Genomic DNA, 18,359 nt, shown 5'->3' on the forward strand with positions numbered 1-18,359 from the left:
GCACAGGACAGAGCGGAGTTTAGGGCTGTTGTACATAGGGTCGCTATGAGTCGCAGGCGACTCGACGGCACATAACAACAACAACAACAATGTTCCTAGCAGTGGAATTGCTGGGTCATATGCAATTTCCTATGTTCAGCCTTTTGAGGAAATGCCAAAGTGCCTTCCAGAGTGGTCACACCAACAGTGTACTGAGTTAGAGTTCCAGTCTCGCCCACATCCTCTCCAACATTTATTGCTTGGCGTGTTGTTAAACTTTGCCATTGCTACTGGGGTGAGATGATAACTCGTTGTGGTTTTGATTTGCATCTCTCTCATTGCCAGTGATTTTGAGCATTTTTTCCTGTGCCTGTTGGCCATCTGAATGTCTTCCTCTGTGAAAAATCTTTCCATGTCTTTTGCCCGTTTTTGCAATTGGGTTATCCTCTTTTCCTTGTGGAAGCCCTGTAGGAGTCTGTAAAGTTTCATTATGAGACCCTTTCCTGAGTTGTCATTGCCAAATGTTTTCCTAGTTAGTGGGTTTTGTTTTTACCTCATTGGAAAAAGGTTTTGGGTGCACACAGAAACTTAATCTTTAGCGGATCCCTTTCATTGATATTATCCTCAATGGTTGTGCATTTCTGGCTATATTTGCCAACCTATTTATTTATACCATAGGCTAGGCTTTCTAAGTTTGGTTCCATTTTGTCTATCATGATCTTTATGGTTTTGGGCTTTACCCCTAGGTCTCTGATGAGTTGAGTTTTATGTATGGTGTGAGATGTGGATCCTGTTTCCAACTTTCTGCAGGTAGAAGTCCAGTTTTGCCAGCTATATTTGTTAAGAGACTGTCGTTTCCCGATTTGGTATATTTTGTTTCCTTGTCTAATACCAGTTGACTGTAGGTAGATGGGTCAATTTCTGGTGAACCACATACCATTGGGTTAGCAGCACAATTCCTTACCCCTGAGCTATGAGAATCCACTGCCGCCAAGGCAATCCTCATTGGTGGTGACCCTGTAGGTCAGATACAGTTGTCCCCTGGGGTTCCTGAGGTTTTCAGTCTTCTTAGGAGCAGACTTCCTCATCTGTCTCCTGTGGAAAAACTCCTGGGTTCAAACGGTCCACCTGCGGATTGGTTCTCAGTGCCTTAACCACAGCACCACCCAGTAAGTTTGGGTTCTATGAAATAGCAGTTCCCAGCACTGCAGTTAAACTGTTGCTCTTCTAAAAACCAGTTGATGTGGAGGAAGATTTTTGTGATAAAGCATTCAGGAAAGAAGATGGTAATATACAGTTTGTACGGTATGACCCCAGTTCTGTTTAAAAAGGTCATGTGAATTGTGCAGCCAGGGCCCCTGCGATAGCATGCACACATCTGTGCTTACATGTGCGTTCATATGAAAGGCTGATGGGAAACGCTCCTGGTCATTAACCATGGGATCTGGGGTACTAGGTCACATTTTTCTTTTCTGCCTCTATGTTCTCTAAACTGCCCAGAGTAGGTACTACGAAAGCTTCCTAATGTGGTGGCCTCCCTTCTCTGTTTTGCTGCTGTGTTTGAAAGCACATAGTCTTTTATTGTCACTGTCCCTCTTTACCTTCCTGTCTGCTCCACATTAGCAGTCCCTCTCATCACGGGCCTCTAGGAGAAGAGTGATAAATGTGGTTCGTAATGAGTTTGCTTTTTTGGGGGAAAAAAAATTAAAAAAGAATTGGTGAACATGAAGAAATTGATTTATTACCATATAATGAACTTGAACCCTGTTTAGGGGAAATGTAACTTTCAAAATGACAACTATACATTTGTGGCCATTCAGGTGACCCTTTCATCACTTATTCTGTTTATTATATCAGGCTCCTTCCTTGTTTTGTGGCTCATTTCACAATTTCCTTTTTTCCTTCCCGTTTTGCTTAACCCTTTAGTAACTTGGGGGATGTATTGTGCACAGTTGCTTTTTTGTCTCTGGAATTTAATAGGAAAATTCCATCCCCTTTTGTTTGCATGCTGCCATCTGATTGGGGCCTGAATACTGTGTGAATCTAAAGAAGTGGGTGTAATCTCCCCAACCTCAGCACCCAAGCTCCCTTGGAATATGCCCCATTAGTTGTGTCAAAATCTGTATGGCTTTAAAAAAACGATTTCATTCAAAATGTTTGCTATTCATGAAAAACAAATCGTTTCAACCAAAAATTGAAAGCAGAAAGGAATTCTGTGTTGAAAGGATTAAATGCCGAACCCTAAAGGCTTAGTGACAAGAAGCTGTGCTGCAGTCCCTAAGGCATGCGGTTCAAACCCAGCAGCCGCTCTGCGGGAGAAGGATAGGCAGTCTCCTTCCGTGCAATTAACTGCCTCTGAAAATTCATCGGAGGGTCAGCCACAGGCCAGTTCTGATTTGATGGTAAACAACAGTCAGCTTTTCAGCTAACTTTGTTTCTTTCCCCTATCAACTGCTGACTGCTGAGCTCCTCAGAAGGTGACTGAAAAGTGAACGGCTAATATGGTAATTGGGTGCTTATGCACCAATAGGTGACAACTGGATAAACCTGTGAAGTCGGTCACTTATTCCCCTGCCATCAAGCCAATTCTGACTCAGGCGCTTTTGGGTTTCCTAGGTGTCCCTTTTCCTGGACAAGACCACCACCACCTTTATTCCATGGAGTGGCTAAAGGTTTTGAACCACTGACCTTCCAATTAGCAGAACAGTACCTGACATAGTCTGGCCCCCAAGCTCGTTGGATGCTCACTGGGAAAATTGGTGACTCGCCAGTGGTTTGCTTTCTGTTGGCTGTAATGAGGTGCTGTCCTAGAGGAGGAAAGTACCTGCAGGACTAAGAGTGCATGGCAGGCTGGCCATTGGCACTCAGGCACTGTGGAGCACAGAGTCACAAGTAGCACAGAAACAGATAGACCGGCCCACCTAGAACTTGGGGCCATCTTTGCACATAGTGGATCTTCATACCTGCCCAGATAAAGAGTGACAGAAAAAAGTACTTCCAAATGGTTTTTAGTAAAACAATAGAACCCTTTTTTGTTGTTATTTTGAGTCATGTAGAATTCTACAGTTCTGAGTCCCAGCGACCAAAAAAAATGTTTCAGTATATGAATATGTTGACTGGGTTGTATTTGGCGGAGTAGTATTTCTTTTATCAGGGACCACAAGCTCAATTATTAAGTGTTTATCTGTTAACAAAAAATGTCAGTGCTTTGAACCCACCTCATGCTCTATGGAAGAAAGACCTGGCACTCTGCTCCCAGAAAGGTTACAGTCTAGGAAATGCTAGGTGGCAATTTCCTCTGTCCTCTGGGGCCACTGTGAATCGGAATCAGTTTGACAGCATACAGCAACATTTGTTCCAAACAGCGCACGCTGGCTTCCATCCTCAGACCTCAACTGAATCTCTTCCGTATGTTTATTAGGATATTGAAAATATGCAAGATAAGTAATAAATAGTAAATACACTTTAAAAGGACAAGAAGATCACTATGCAGCAGCTGGTCTTGGTCTAATACTGTTTGCAAGAATACAGCTAGTTTTTTCTTCTTTTCAGAAGTCTCCTTTCTCCCTTCCTTCACCTCTCTTTTCTTCACTTTTGCACCTTAGAGAGTGGTTGAGGGAGAGTCATAAGGTTCCCCCCCCCCCCCAGTCCTAACTGGAGATGCTGTCTTAGTTTGCTGTTACTGAACATTTAAAGGTTCTTTTCAAGGCATCTTTTAAAAGCATGAAAATAGAAGCAGGCGAGACACATTTGCTTTGGCAGAGGAAACAGCTTTCCCTTCCAAGTAGCTCTGGTTAAGACCTGCTCCCCAAAGGTGATCTTTGAAGTTCTAAGTGACAGCAGTGACTGCATGCAGAACACTTGCTCTGTCCTCCTGGTGACTTCTGCAAGTTGACTTTCTAGGAAGTGGCTTACAAACGAAAAAGCCCCAGCCACCATCTTTTTCTCAGACCCGTTCAGTCCGTGGCTGCCAGGTGGGATCCAGAGGCTCCAGGGGTCTTGCTTTGAGACTCCCCAGGGAGGGTGGTGTCTGGCAGCTGGGACAAAGCTGTTTGAGGAATTCATATGCTTGTGTTTCCTGGCCTTTGAGTGGCTCACATATATACTAAGAAAGGAAAACATGCATCCAACTAGCTCTCCAAATGGTTCCTGTGAGAGTTGAAAAGATGGATTTCTTCTTGCCGCCACGTAGAAACATCAGTATCTTGTTAGTGACTTCTTGCTTCTGAATTGCTGGTTGGTGAAAACAGGCTAGAAAGATGGGTTGGATTTTGTCCTGTCTCTCAAGGAAGCCTCAGTCGCTCTGGAGTGCTTTGCTGACACTGTGTTAACGGTGCCAGCATTTGCCCCCTGCTTTTCAGCCCCTCCTTTCACAAGGAGGATGACCTGTTCTCCCCCTGAGCAGCCGTGGAGATATTCTTCTGCATGGGCTTCTTGACCCAGTCTGCTGCAGAGATGAGCCATCTTGCTATGGTCTGTTTTTCCATATGTCAGAGCTCACTGCTGATACGACAAACTAAAGGGATGAGGAAGAGAGAAAAACAGCATTCTCTCACCCCCGCCCCTTGTTCAGATTGAAGTGGTCATGCTTTCTTCCTCCTTTTGGGCATTCTTATTCTTTCATTTGGACATGTTAGCTAGGTCAGGTTATTCCTTGGAAAGGCCATCATGCTCAGAAAGATGAAGAGTCAGCAAAGGAGAGGAAAAACCCCAACAAGATGGACTGACCCTGTGACGTCAGCCATGGGCTCTAGTGTCTCAAAATGAGGATGGCACAGGATAGGGCAGGCTGTTCATAGGGTTGCTGTGAGTTATGCTCGATGACACCTAACAACAGCATTTTTTTCCTTGGCTCTGATAAGCTAGGCCATGGAGACATGACAGCCGTACACGCACGCCTTTAACTAAGGAGGAAGCATGCTGGGCATAGGAAAGGCTACATTAGAACACTATATTTTTGCGTACCTAAAGGATTGGAGAAATCTTTGTGTATTGGAACTTGGGAAGACTAGTCTATGCCCCTCAGTTTGGTGCTGGGGTCATAGAAACTCAGAGTGGTTCAGTGACATTTCAAAACAAAAACCCATCTTCTCTGTGAACTCTTCTTACAGTATGGACTTTGGAATCGAACAGACATGGTTTCATTTCCTACACCTATAATGAATAGTTAAGAAACCTTCTTATGAATTTATGTATGTGAAGCATGTTCCCCTACATACCACGATGACTATTCATCTTCCCCAGTTACACTGCTTTTCTGCCCGTAATACCAGTCCACACTACCCCTCTTTTTCCTCTGAAGTTACACTGTATGGTTTAAGCTCTCCATGTGGACCTCTTGTTATTAAAGGCCATTCTGTCTGGGCAGTAGGTTAACAAGCCCCTGAAAGACAGGGAGTTGTGGGGTTGTCATTGAATGGAACTGCGTAAGAGCTAAGAGCTGGGAGCAGCTTTTTGACCCCTCTTCCAAGCTAGAGCATGCACATGGATCAGAGGCTCAGGAAGGCATCTGGGCCAGCAGCCAAGCCCCTCCCAGGGCAGCAGCAGCCAGGCCTGGTTCCAAGGGGGCGGAGCTGGAGGCTGATGTGCAGAAATGAGGTGAGGAGGCAGTGAGAAGGGGAGAGGCAGAAACCAGTGGAGCTGAGATTGAGGGAGCAAAGCTGGAAGACTGAGCAGAGTGACTGTCTTCGATCTCTGAGGTTAACCCCCAAAACCATAACTGCTTCGGAGTAAGTTCTCCAGGCTTGTGGTTTTGTTTGTCTTTTCCTGCCTGTCCCTTCTCCTTCCTCTTCTTGTTCCTGGCCCCAGCAACCCATTTATGCCACTTAGCTGAGGCAGGAGAGCAGAGAAGTACCTATTATGCAAACAGGAAAGTTGCTGCTGGGGAGGCCACACAACAACTCACAGCTGTCAAGTCCATTCTGGCTCTTTGCGGTTCCATGTGACGATTTAGAGTGGCCTCATAAAGTTTCCAAGGCTATAAATCTTTACTTACACAGACTGCTGGGCCTTTGCCCTGTGGAAAGGTTGGTGGGTTCAAACTCATCACCAAATGATTCAGAGCCATATGATTTTTCCCCCACTACTAATATTTTTTTAAAAAATTGTCATTTGAGTGAAAACTTAAAAATCATTTTGCATTTTCATTCAGTTACACACACATTTTGTGGTTTTTAGAACATAAACTACAATTAAATTAATTCATTCATTGCAATGTCTGATCATCCCTGTATTGTCTGTCTGCTCACTCACTTTACTGTCTCATTATCTGTTTAGTGATTTTCATGTCCCTCCTCTCCTTGGTAACCATCCAAGAACAGTTGATTCTTTTTGTATGCAAACCTTCCTTTATTGTTTTTTGTTGTTAGATACCATCAAATCAAGCACAACTCATTGAATAATAGATCCAAACTCAGATCTTAACCGGTTCCATCCTCCTCATCTCTGATGTGTTGGTGTCCGTTGCCCAGCCAGATTCTTTTTTTTAATTAGTTACAAAATTTAATTGTAAAGATTGAGTAGTACTTATTGGCCAAACCAATCCTTATTGATAGTAGTATGCAGATAATAGTTGTTACGTGAAGGTGACAAATATAAATCAAATTCTAATAACACTGTTCAGAATCTATAGAAACATGATTCTGGATATGGTTCTTAACTGTGCTGTGAAGACTCCTCTGGGGAGTCTTGCTTGGAATTGCCATGGAAGAGCTGAATTGGCTATTGAAAGAAGCCCTCTTAGGAGAAAGGGAAGGAGCCTCAGCGGCTTAGGCTCAATAGTATATTGTGCTGTTCACCAAAGTGCCACTCCACTCCGGGACTGGAGTCTCCCAGCGACTCCTGGATGGACCGATGAGCAGTCCTCTTGCAGTATAAAGATCTCTAGCCTCAGAAACTCAGGGAGTTTGCTGTGAGTCGAAATCAAGGATTTGATGCCAAGGAGTTGGAGTTTTTTATTCTATCACTAGTTTTAGTAACAACAACTGTAATAAAAGCTAACAGTGGTGTTGAATTCTGGGAGCCAGGGCCTGAGCAGAGTGTTTGACATGAATGATAATTTAAAAGGACCCCAGCCAGGTAGTGGCTAAATGTCTGAACCCACCAGCCACATGATGGGGAAAGTGTGTGCCTGTATGATGCTGTTAAGATCCTTGGAAACCCCATTGGGACGTTCTACCCTGTTGAGTTGGAATCACCAGCAAGGAACTTGGGATTTTGTTGATGAATTTCATTTACTTTATTTGCTTTGCTTTGTGGTACCACTACCATCATCACTCCATTTTTATTTGCTGATACTAACACAATACTACCACAGTGATTCAATCCAAGTTTGTCTGACCCCCCAAATTTGCTGCTTTACTTACTGGGCTCTTCTTTCCTCTGTCCCAGATGGGTTCCTTGACCTTGAATGCTTTTGGTGCTTTCCCTGTAAAATGAGAGTACTTATACAGGTTTTTGTTGTTGTTGTTGTTGTGGACCATTGGATCAGATCTGACTGGCAAAGGAGGAGATTGCCTCTCTTCTCCAGCAGAACATCTGGTGGATTAGAACTGTGCGCCTTTGGAATTGCAGTGCAGCTTCTTGCCACTAGGCCACTAAAGCTCCCCTTATGCAGTTTTGTATTTTGCATATTAAAATATATCTTCAGGGTATATATTACTTTATGTGTTGGGGCTGCTAAACCACAGATTGGCAGTTTGAGTCTACCACAAATCCTATGGGACAAAGATAGGTATTCTCCTTCAGAAAGATTTACAGTCTCAGAAACCCAATGGAGCATCACTCTGAACCAGACATGACTCAAAGTCAGTGGGGGTTTTTTGGTATTAAAATGCACTGAGGACTCCTGGTGGCTTAGCATGTTACATGTTGGGTTAGGGTTGCTAACCGAAAGGTCCAGGGTTTGAGTCCATCAGCCAATCTAAGAGAGAAGGATGAGCAGTTGACACACATGAAGATTCACAAGTTCCCATGCCTGGTGGATGGTTGCCCGAAGTCAGAAATCCACTCGAGGCAGTGGGGCTTGTTTTGGATTTTTCTAATACTCTAACAAATACAGTAATTTGGTATTCATTGATTACCACTGATGAACTTTGGAGTGAGGGTGTCCTGATTGTGCGGGGAGTTCTACTTCAGGAAGGAAGACTGGGATGATAGTTTGATTAAGTGAAAGTAAATGAATGGCAAGTTAGAAATCCTGTCCTTGTGTATCCACAGAGCTGGGACTGAGCTGGAGAAGGGATAGGGCCTGGAACTGGCTTAAAGTCGGCTCTGGGTTACAGATAGGACTGGCGTGGCACAGCAGAGTATCCAGACTCAAACTTAACTGCTGTCAAGTCAATTCTGACTTGTACCTGACCCTCCGTCGCTTTTCAGAGGCTGTAAATGAAAAGAAGATCCTGTCCATCGTTCTCCGATGGAACAGCTGGTGGATTCGAATTACCAGAGCCGCACAGCGTTTGGGTGAGCACACAGATCTCTACACACTATACCACCAGAGCTCCTCAGTTTCCAAAGGGTCTGCAAAATCCCAACTATTTTATTCAGGATTAATCACAAAGAGGACCTGTCTGTGGGCTCTGATTGCCCAGCAATGGCAGTGGTGCATTTACTCAGGGTCCTGTCCATGATGTGGGAGAGTGGTGTATGGCTGCCTTTATCAGGGTCCTGTTTTATTTTTTAAAATAATAGTGTGGTGAGAAACTGCTCTGCCATGCCAAAAGGCATGTACTTCGAATCTACCAGCTGCTCTGAAGGAGAAGGATGGATAGTTCTCATCTTGTGTGATTTACTGTCTCTGAAAACCCACTAGTCAGTTATGGGCTGGTTTCAACTTGATGGTACACAACAACATATGAGTTTTTTCAGTGATGGCCAGTTACATTTTTCACAAGGTGTCAGCATTTTTAATCTGTTCTAAATATTTCATTTCCATTAATCTAGTTTTCCTGTTCCCACACCCTTTTATCTTTGCATTTGAGTAATTGCCAAACATTGGTTTCATAGAAATGATCTTTTAAAAGTGTATAGCACTCATGGGTAATGTTCTTTATTACATGAGCCCATCCATCTATTATTTAACTGAAAGGTAACATTGGGGCAGTTTTGGTTCAAGTTTTTTGGTGTATCTCAAGGAGTCTTCTAGTCTCCATTAGGTTTGGCCTTTTTATAGATTTACATTTTGTTCCATATAAGAGACCATTAGTTGTATTTTTGTTTTTTTGTGAGTTTTCTTGTGGTTTTTTGTTTTTTTTCTAAGACCTGTAATTGTATCTTTGATGGCCACTCCCCAAACTAAATTTAAGACCCCAGGTTCCCCAAAATGAACTTAGAAACTGTATTACCACTATCTTAACCCAGAAAATCAAACCCACAAAATATTTGATTATATCTAAGAAGTATCTGTTACCTGTGCCTTCTTTGTGCTTTGTTATATATATGAATATAAGTATATACATGTATATACATACAGATACATGTATATTTCCATACATATATGCACATACATTTCTATACACATATTTTGATTGTTATTGTGATTATAAAATTTTACTTGTTATATTCTAAAGCTTCATCAGACCTACTTTGGACATGTTGCAAGGAGCGTCCAATCCTTAGAGAGGGACTTCATGCTAAGGAGGGTAGAGGGACAGAGAAAGAGAGGAATATCCTCAATGAGGTGGATTGACTCAGTGACTGGGGTAATGGAGGTAGGCGTGCCAGAGACAATATGATTGGTACAGGATAGAGCAGGGTTTAGGGCTGTTGGAGTCATAGATGACTCCACAGCACATAACAACAAAAACAACCTCCTGTTTATTACACTTACCAAAATTGTCCTTTATTCTTGTATTCCTCATTTATTGTAGTTAAATTGTGCACACCTTGCCTGTTTTGGGTCTTGCTTTGGTGTCAAAAAAAAAAAGAACAAATATCTGCTATCTAGAAAGTGATTCCTCCACCCATCCCTAAGAACTGCCGGAGTGCAAGGCTTTCTGTACATATAACTACTCTTTTTTTATAGAAATGAGACTATCTTGCCTTTGTCCTTTTGCAGTTGATTGCTTCAGATTCATCGATTATATTGTGAGAACTCATTGTTCATTTTTCCACATATGTACCACAATTAGTTTATTCATGTACCCATTGATGGACACAGGCCTTTTCTGTCTTTTGCTTTATAAATAGTAGTGCACAGAAAACAGGAGTGCATATATCTGTTTGTGTCCCTGCTGTTAAAATCTCTGGGTTATACTCTAGGAGTGGAATTATTGTATCAGAAGGCAGTTGTGCTTTTAGTTTTTGAAGAAGCGCCATGCCATTTTTCACAGTGGTCAGACCATTTTATCATCCTCCTACCAGTGGTCCAGTCTCCTCCCATCTTTACTCACATGGGTTTTGTTTTAATTTTGTAATTTTTTTTATACTGACATTTTTATTACTTTCTAGTTTTCATTTTAGGAGAGAGGAGATGATCTCTCAATGCTGTATTAATTCGCTTCTTTCTCTTTAATGGCTAATGAGGGGAGCTCTGGTGACATTGTAAGGAGTTGTACTGCCATCCCAAAGGTGGTACCTCTTCTGTGCTTTGAATCTACTGTGGGAGAAAGATACCCATCTCTTCCCATGTGATTTACAGCCCAGACCTGCTGGAGGGTCAGCTGTGAGTCATTTCCAACTTGATGGCGAAGAGGGAGTGAGTGAATGGCTAATGATGTGATGCTGGCCACTTCAGTGTGCTCTTGGGTGATGTATCTATCTCTTCATGCCTTTTCCATGTTAATTAGGTGTTTATCTTTTTGTTATAAAGTCGTTGAAGTATATATTTCTATATACTGGAGATTAGATCTTTATCGGTTATGTCGTTCTCGAAGATTTTTTTTTTCCAATCTGTAATTTGTCTTTTTTTTAAAAAAAGACTGGTCTATTTTTGAGTAGCATACCAGCTGAGGTTTAAGCCAGGGGAATGAGTTCTGGCTGGGTCTGGGGAAGCGAAGGCCTAGAACTCATTGTTCTGACAAGAATAACAGCTGAGGCTCCCAAGCACACTAACCAGATACACCCGAGTTGCTAATAATACTAACTGTGACACACCCCAGTGTTTTCTGTGTGCCAAGCAGCGTACACCAGGTATTCTCACAGAATCTTCCCTATGGCTCCAGGAGGCCGTTGGCCAATTAGTGAAAACCAGATAGAGAACATTCTCTTTACAGGTTGAATAATTAGCCTGTGAAGAAGTTGGGATTTGATTTCAGAGCTGGAGCTCTTAACTGTTCTGATGGTCTCCATTATCACAGATTGAGGGCATCCTTTGAGGCAGACCCCGAGGGTATCCTGGCTGAAGCACAGCAAGGCAGTGGGAGGGCTTCCTGCTTTGGGAATGCTAGGCAGAGACCCTGCATCATTGCTCCCTGTCCCATGGTGAGACTCGCTGCTGTAGGACTGCTCTGATGTCACGCCTCAGCTCAGCCCCTCCTGGGCTTCCCCTGGGGGCTCGAGATAGGTGTGCTCAGCACCGAGCCTGGTGCTAAAGGTCATCGCTTCTCTAATCAGACCCGCCCAGGCTGTGTTACATGATGTTGGCCAGTGTACTCCATTTCCCTGGCTTTAGAGTGAGGATATATGAGTTAATGCGCATAAATCGCTTAGCATAGTGCCTAGGGCCCTTATCAGGCACTCAGTTATTGGTAACTTCATCATTCCATGTTGGGCTGCTAACCAAAACGTTGGCAGTTTGAACCCACCAGGGGCTCAGTAAGAGAAAGTCTGTGCCTGCTAAGATTTTAGAGCAGAAACCCTGACAATCACCGGGAGCTGGAATTGACTAGATGGCAATGGGGTTTTGTTGTGTAAACATTTTGTCATTAGCCAGCGGTTCATGGGTCAGGGAGACCTTCAGTTTAGAACACTTGATGTGCTTGCAGGGCTGGGCTCCATCATTGAGGATGGCATTGGGGAAACCCTGGGACCAAAAATACTTCTCCAGAGATAGAGGCTTTCACCCAAGGGAGACTGTTGGGTGGTAATCGGAGAATGGGCTCCACTCCCTTTCTCTTCTGAAATTGCTGTCCTTTAGATTGAGTCCCCCACTTGCCACAGAGCTGGAGTTAGGGGCATTTCACAGACGAGGCCCAGGATAGGAGAAAGGGACTCGCCCTTCTGGCATCTGTCGAAATTGATTTTCCTCTCTGGTTTTACATCTGCTGGGCCAGTTAAAAGCCTTCGGGTTCCAGCTGGTTCTGCGGGCATCAGGTCATCACAGATGCTCTGCAAAAGGAGGGGACATGGTGGGGGTGAATTTTGTACATGGGGTTAGGGCCTCTCTGGGAGCTCCATCTGTTCTGTCCCTTCTGATGGCCTTGGCGCCAGGGTCTGAAGGAAGCAGCTAGAACGAAAGCATGTGTCCGATGAGAGCAAGGGTGAAGGATGAGATGGTGGGTAGAAAATCTTCTTAGCTCGCTGGGTACCAGGCCTCGCTCAGCAGCACAGCCTGGTGAGTCAGCGTTCGGGGAATTAGTGGCCAGTCTGTGAGCATGTGGGGCTTGTGGAAGTTTAGGCCTTTTGTTTCTCTCAGAACTCTTCGTCTTTAGAAACACAAATCTGGACGCCAGCCCTCCACATGGAACAGCCCCATTTGTTTTGAGATAATTCAACTCCAACAGTTGCTTCATTTGTGTGTTAGCTTTCCAAGAATTAACCCCTTTAAAAATTTTATCAGCTCACATTTTGCTTACTTGAAACAAGGACTTTTTTAAAAACTTTGTTCAGATCTGTAATCTTCCATATCAAAACTGTAGGTTTGAGGTGTGAATTGTGTTTGTGTGGATTTTTTTTTAAATAACATTTTTATTTACTTAAAAATTTGTATACATTGTTTTTCACACTAGATCTTTCCTATTTCCTTTACCCACCCCTCCCTCTGCCCATCAAATTATGCGACCCTATGATTACCTCCCTGCCCATCCTCACCCCTTTGCTCCTACACTCCCTTCTTGGATCCTCATACATATTTTACTAGTTACCTTTCTGTCTCTACAATAATAGTCTTATACAGTATTTGTCCTTTTGAGACTGAGGTAGTTCACGTAACATAATGCTCTCCAGCCTCTCCCAAGTTAAGGTAGTGATTTTCAAAATTATTGCTCCTGTGTGCTGCGCAGTATTCCATCAGGTGAATATACCATAATTTCTCAATCCATTTGATTGTGGTTGGACATTTGGGCTGTTTCCATGTTCTTGCAATAGTGAACATTGGTGTACAAGTCTACATTTGTGCCTCAGTTCTCTTTTTATTGGGGTATATTCCAAGCAGTGGAATAGCTGGGATATATGGAATTTCTATGCTTTGCTTTTTTTGAGGAAACACCAAACTGCCTTTTGGAGTGGTTGTACCTTGAGTTGTGGTTTTGTTGTTTTTTTTTTGGTTTGTTTGTTTGTTTTTTTGAGTTGTGTTTTTAACACTGCACTCCATGAAGCATCAGGTCTTTCAGGGACATGTATTGTTTTTATCGTATATTCTTTTTGAGAGTGTAGGATGGGTCATACCCTGATAGAGTCGTCCCCACACCTGGAAGACAGATTCTGATCATTTTTAGCTTGCACAGTCACAGCTTGGTCTTGGAGGAAATTAATTTCTCCAGGTACCACATGGAGAGAACTAAACACGACAGGGGTAGTGTAAAGCTCAGGAAGGCCTGCAAGCCACTCCTCTGCCCACCCTGTGCCCACCCTCTGCAGGCTGGATCTTGGTCGCTCTTGCCCATTCCTTAGAGTCAGCCAAGGGAGTGCCTTGTCTTTTCTCTGGGCTTGGCCTTCTCTGCTACACTTCTGCCTCCTGGTGGTGTTAACTGCCATCAAGCATCCCCTTCCCCACTCTTAGCAACCCCAGGCACAATGGGGCAATTCATACACTATCTCTAAAACCAATTGTGATCACCCCACTTTAATCCATAGCTTTTTCACCAACTGATTTTTGTTAATTAGATCACCAGGTTTTTCTTCCTAGTCTGTCTTAGTCCAGAAGGTCTGCTGAAACCCATTGAGCACAGAAACCTAGAAGCTTCCACTGACAGGGCGAGTAGCCACCCAAGGAGGTATAAGGGCCAGGACCTGAATCTGGTGTCCTAGAGAGAAAGCAAGAATTCTCCACTGGACCACCACTACCCTGACACTAACAGAGTGCCTTAAAGAGTCTGTCAGGTAGAAGCACAGACTTTGTACTTTTTGCTCTAGCAGTTGCACAACCACCACCACCTGCCATGTAGTGATCTTGCCCAGGCAGTTGAGCTGCCCTTTTAAAGGAAAGATGTCCCTTCATGGCCTGAGCGGTGGTTTGTGTACATGACTCACACTTGGTGTGCATGGATGTGTGTTCTCTGGACCACTGCACCTGGGACCTGTGGGCGCGACACAGAGATGTTGAGAGACTAGAATCAGAATCCTTGGCTTGGAGTATATAAGTAGGCAGGAAGGTTGGGGATGGGCACTGGACCTGAGTGTTGATAGCCCCAGAAAGAAATTTGGATAAATCGGATCAAATTTTGCAGGGCCCTGCAAATCCTTCCTGTCATCTGCAGGTCCTTCCAGGCCTGTCTAGCTGTGTTGGTTATACCCACCGCTTCCCCCCATACTCATCCTACTTAAAAAGAAAACCTGGCATTTCAGACTTATAGAACTGGAAGGTGAACCTTTGCTTTGCACCTTCTGGCTCAACCCAGGTTCAGATAACTTTCTCATGTGATGACAAGTTGGCAAGACACACTTCCTCTGGAGTGTTTCCTGGCAGAGCCGCCGTCTTCCCCTGATGCGTTCTGCACATGAATCAGCCTCTTTGTAACATATGTTACCGTAAGAATTTTAGGCATTTCCTTTATTAGTTTTCCATGTGTGCCCATACCACTGGAAAACTGCATTTCCAAGGTGAAGGTACAGCGCCAGCTTGTGAGGGAGGGGATGATGGACATCCCCTGCTGTGTTGTCGGCTCATTGACAAGTTGGAGCAGTGGCAGGCAGTCCCCGGAGCGTAGTGCCCACACCTCATTCCTCTTTTCTGGAAGTGACTATTCTCTGCTTTCCCTCCAGGTTGGTTGGCTCCTCTGGCTGATGGCATGTTGAGGCACATGGGCCAGCGGCCGCGAGGGCATCTGATCCCGAGGGGGCCATTCTAGAGGCCAGGCCACCAGCACCATGGGCCAGTGTGTCACCAAGTGCAAGAATCCCTCATCAACCCTGGGCAGCAAGAACGGAGACCGTGACCCCAGCAGCAAATCACACAGCAGGCGGGGCGCAGGCCACCGCGAGGAGCAGGTACCAGCCTGTGGCAAGCCAGGTGGGGACATCCTTGTCAATGGGACCAAGAAGGTGGAGGCTGCCACCGAGGCCTGCCAGCTGCCGACGTCCTCGGGAGATGCCGGGAGGGAGTCCAAGTCCAATGGCGAGGAGTCTTCCTTACAGAGGTTGGAAGAGCTGTTCAGGCGCTACAAGGACGAGCGGGAGGATGCAATTTTGGAGGAAGGCATGGAGCGCTTTTGCAATGACCTGTGTGTTGACCCCACGGAATTTCGAGTGCTGCTCTTGGCTTGGAAGTTCCAGGCTGCTACCATGTGCAAATTCACCAGGTTAGTCCAATATTACATGTCACCAGGTGAGCCAAGGAGGAAAGAGAACACCGTTGGGCAATGGTGCCCACCTAGGATGTAACTGGGTTGGATTCATTGGGGTTTGGGTAAGTCTCTTTTCTATTTCTGACCAATTTTTCTCTAAAGCTTAACTATTTTGAACTAAAACTCATGCTTCTCAGCCAGAGACTTTTTTTGTTGGGTTTGGGGTTTTTTTTGTTTTCCTTTTTTTAAAAAAATTTCATTTAAAAAAAATTTAAACCTGGCTTTACAGACCTAATTAATAGGTGACTGATGGCATGTGATCCAGGCATTTAGAGTTTGACAAAGCTTCATAGCTGATTCTTGTGTATGCCGTGCTTCTTGCCGGAGAGTAAGTGTTTGTGTAGTTGGTAGGTTGAACTTCACCTAGATCATAGCATTACCAGGCAAAACCGAGTAACTGGGCATGGGCCACTTTGACCTGAAGTGAAAGGAGGAATAACGTAGGATATGCTTCATGCTGAGATGCTGTCCCAGCCCTCTGCTGTTTCAATTGTTTCTCACTCCATCACTTGCCAGTGCACTTACTATCTCCCTCAACTGTTCCTGGACACCTATGCCTATAAAGTGCCCCATAGTGCAGTGGTTAGAGCCCCTGGCTGCAAACCAGGTTGGTTTGAACCTACCCACTGCTAACGGGAGAAAATCATTGCAGTCTGCTTACGCTTAAGATGGGCAGCCTTGGAAATGCCACAGGTGAATTCTCTGTCCTTCCTGTACGCTCAGCGTGAGCCAGCCAGGACTTGGCAGCCAGGGGTTTGGTCTTTGGTGTTATGTGCCGAGGCCTGTGGTTGCCACGGCAGAGAATGCTTCTGGTGATAGTCCTGGGTCTCTCCACGAAGCCAGCTATCTTGTTGCATCTTCTGGTTCTTAGCACAAGGACACCAACTACAGTTGTAGGAGTCCTCCTAGGTCATTGTTGAAGTGGTTTGCAGAGAGCGTGAATAAGAACTGGTTTTGGAAATTATCTGAAGAGTTTCCAGGCCATGTGCCTGAGCAGTTACCCTCTCAGTCTCAGACCCTTCTCTTCTCTGGACACAGCAGGCTGTTGGAGAAGATGGTCCGTGGGAGCCACTTTGTAAGCTGAAAAGGTGTTACACAGATTTTAAAACTACTGAAACAGTTTTTTGTATTTTAAATCTGAGAATTTTGATGAACACTGGGCAAGTTCCCTAGGTGCATCCAGAACTTTCTCTTTGCTGCCCCCCGACTGGGCCATAAATGGATAGCGTGGAGGGAAAAAAGGGAAAGAAGACGACTCTCGTCTTGGGAGAACGAGGGTGCAGCTCAGTCACGTTGCAGATTAAGAGCAGGAAGCAGGAGACAATTTCGTTCTGGTTCTGGAAGGATGTATGATAAATGGATGGGTCTGTCAGTCAGCTGTCTGCCATGTGCCAAGCACTGGTAGAAGCAATTGTATGCTGTCGAGTTGGAACTGACTCATAGCTAACCCTCCTGTAGGTATTCAGAAGCTAGAATTCACATGGGAAGAGATTGCCCATCTTTCTCCCATGGCACCGCTGATTGCACATACGATCTTCTTGAGTCTTTCCCAAATCCTCCTGAACTAGTCTCCATTTGTCAGATGAGGAAGTTGGAATCCCCCGTGAGGTGGTCCTGCCCCAAACCCTTGTTCTCAGTCACTGTACTGTTGCTCTTCAGTGAGTGGTGGTGTTTGTAATGACTCTGTCTCCCTCCTCCCTGTTGCAGGAAGGAGTTTTTTGATGGCTGCAAAGCAATAAGTGCAGACAGCATCGATGGGATCTGTGCACGGTTCCCCAGCCTCTTAATAGAAGCCAAACAAGAAGACAAATTCAAGGATCTCTACCGGTTTACATTTCAGTTTGGCCTGGACTCTGAAGAAGGGCAGCGGTCACTGCACCGGGAAATAGCCATTGCCCTGTGGAAACTAGTCTTTACTCAAAACAATCCCCCCGTGTTGGACCAGTGGCTCCACTTCCTAACAGAGAACCCCTCGGGGATCAAGGGCATCTCTCGGGACACGTGGAACATGTTCCTTAACTTCACTCAGGTGATTGGCCCCGACCTCAGCAACTACAGTGAAGATGAGGCCTGGCCGAGTCTCTTTGATACCTTTGTGGAGTGGGAAACAGAGCGCCGGAAAAGAGAAGAGGAGGCAAGAGGTGCGTTCAGCTCAGGGCCCGAGGGCTTGTGTCCTGACGAGCAGACTTAGCAGCTAGGATCTGCCTGCTGCCCTGCGGCCAGCCAAGGAATTGGACCTTTCTGGAAATTCCTGAAGATCCGGATATTTTCTACTTTACACCTTTCTCTGCCTTGTATCTGAAAGGGCTCTAAAATGCTGTATCATGTTTTAGGCACTTTCTTCCCCCCACCCCCCTTTTTGTTTTATTATTTTGGTTATTTGTTTCATTTGGGGATCCCCGGATATTTGAACCTGGCTACATGTTGTGTATCTTTCTTTGAAGCCTTCAGATAGAATAAGCCTGCCATTTCTTGCACAGATTAGTTTGGTGGTTTATTTTTTGGGGTGTTTTGGTTTGTTTGGTTCCCCCCCCTTTTGTTGGTTTTTTGTTTTGTTTTATAAAGGGTGGGGTAGGGTGTAGAGCAGGGTGGGCTCGGATGGTTCTGTTGGATTAACATTACAAAATGATACAGTGCCAGATCTCCGTTTGCGTATTCTGTTTTTCAGGGCAGGCCTGTACTGTGTGTAGTGCTGTTTACATGGTTGGATTTAGGTTG

At 44.8% G+C, this 18,359-nt stretch overlaps 1 protein-coding gene across 1 annotated transcript; it reads left to right on the top strand.

The window, feature by feature from the left end:
- Positions 1-15,165: 15,165 nt before the first annotated feature.
- On the top strand, positions 15,166-17,832 carry DCUN1D3 (DCN1, defective in cullin neddylation 1, domain containing 3). Its single transcript, XM_006892647.1, has 2 exons — positions 15,166-15,596; positions 17,349-17,832. Exons 1-2 carry the CDS (start codon positions 15,166-15,168, stop codon positions 17,830-17,832), a joined length of 915 nt encoding a protein of 304 aa, XP_006892709.1.
- The last annotated feature ends 527 nt before the right edge of the window (positions 17,833-18,359 follow it).

The sequence above is a fragment of the Elephantulus edwardii genome, unplaced genomic scaffold (assembly GCF_000299155.1).
Source record: "Elephantulus edwardii isolate Elephantulus edwardi_28Jun2011 unplaced genomic scaffold, EleEdw1.0 scaffold00117, whole genome shotgun sequence".
In the NCBI taxonomy this organism is placed as follows: domain Eukaryota; kingdom Metazoa; phylum Chordata; class Mammalia; order Macroscelidea; family Macroscelididae; genus Elephantulus; species Elephantulus edwardii.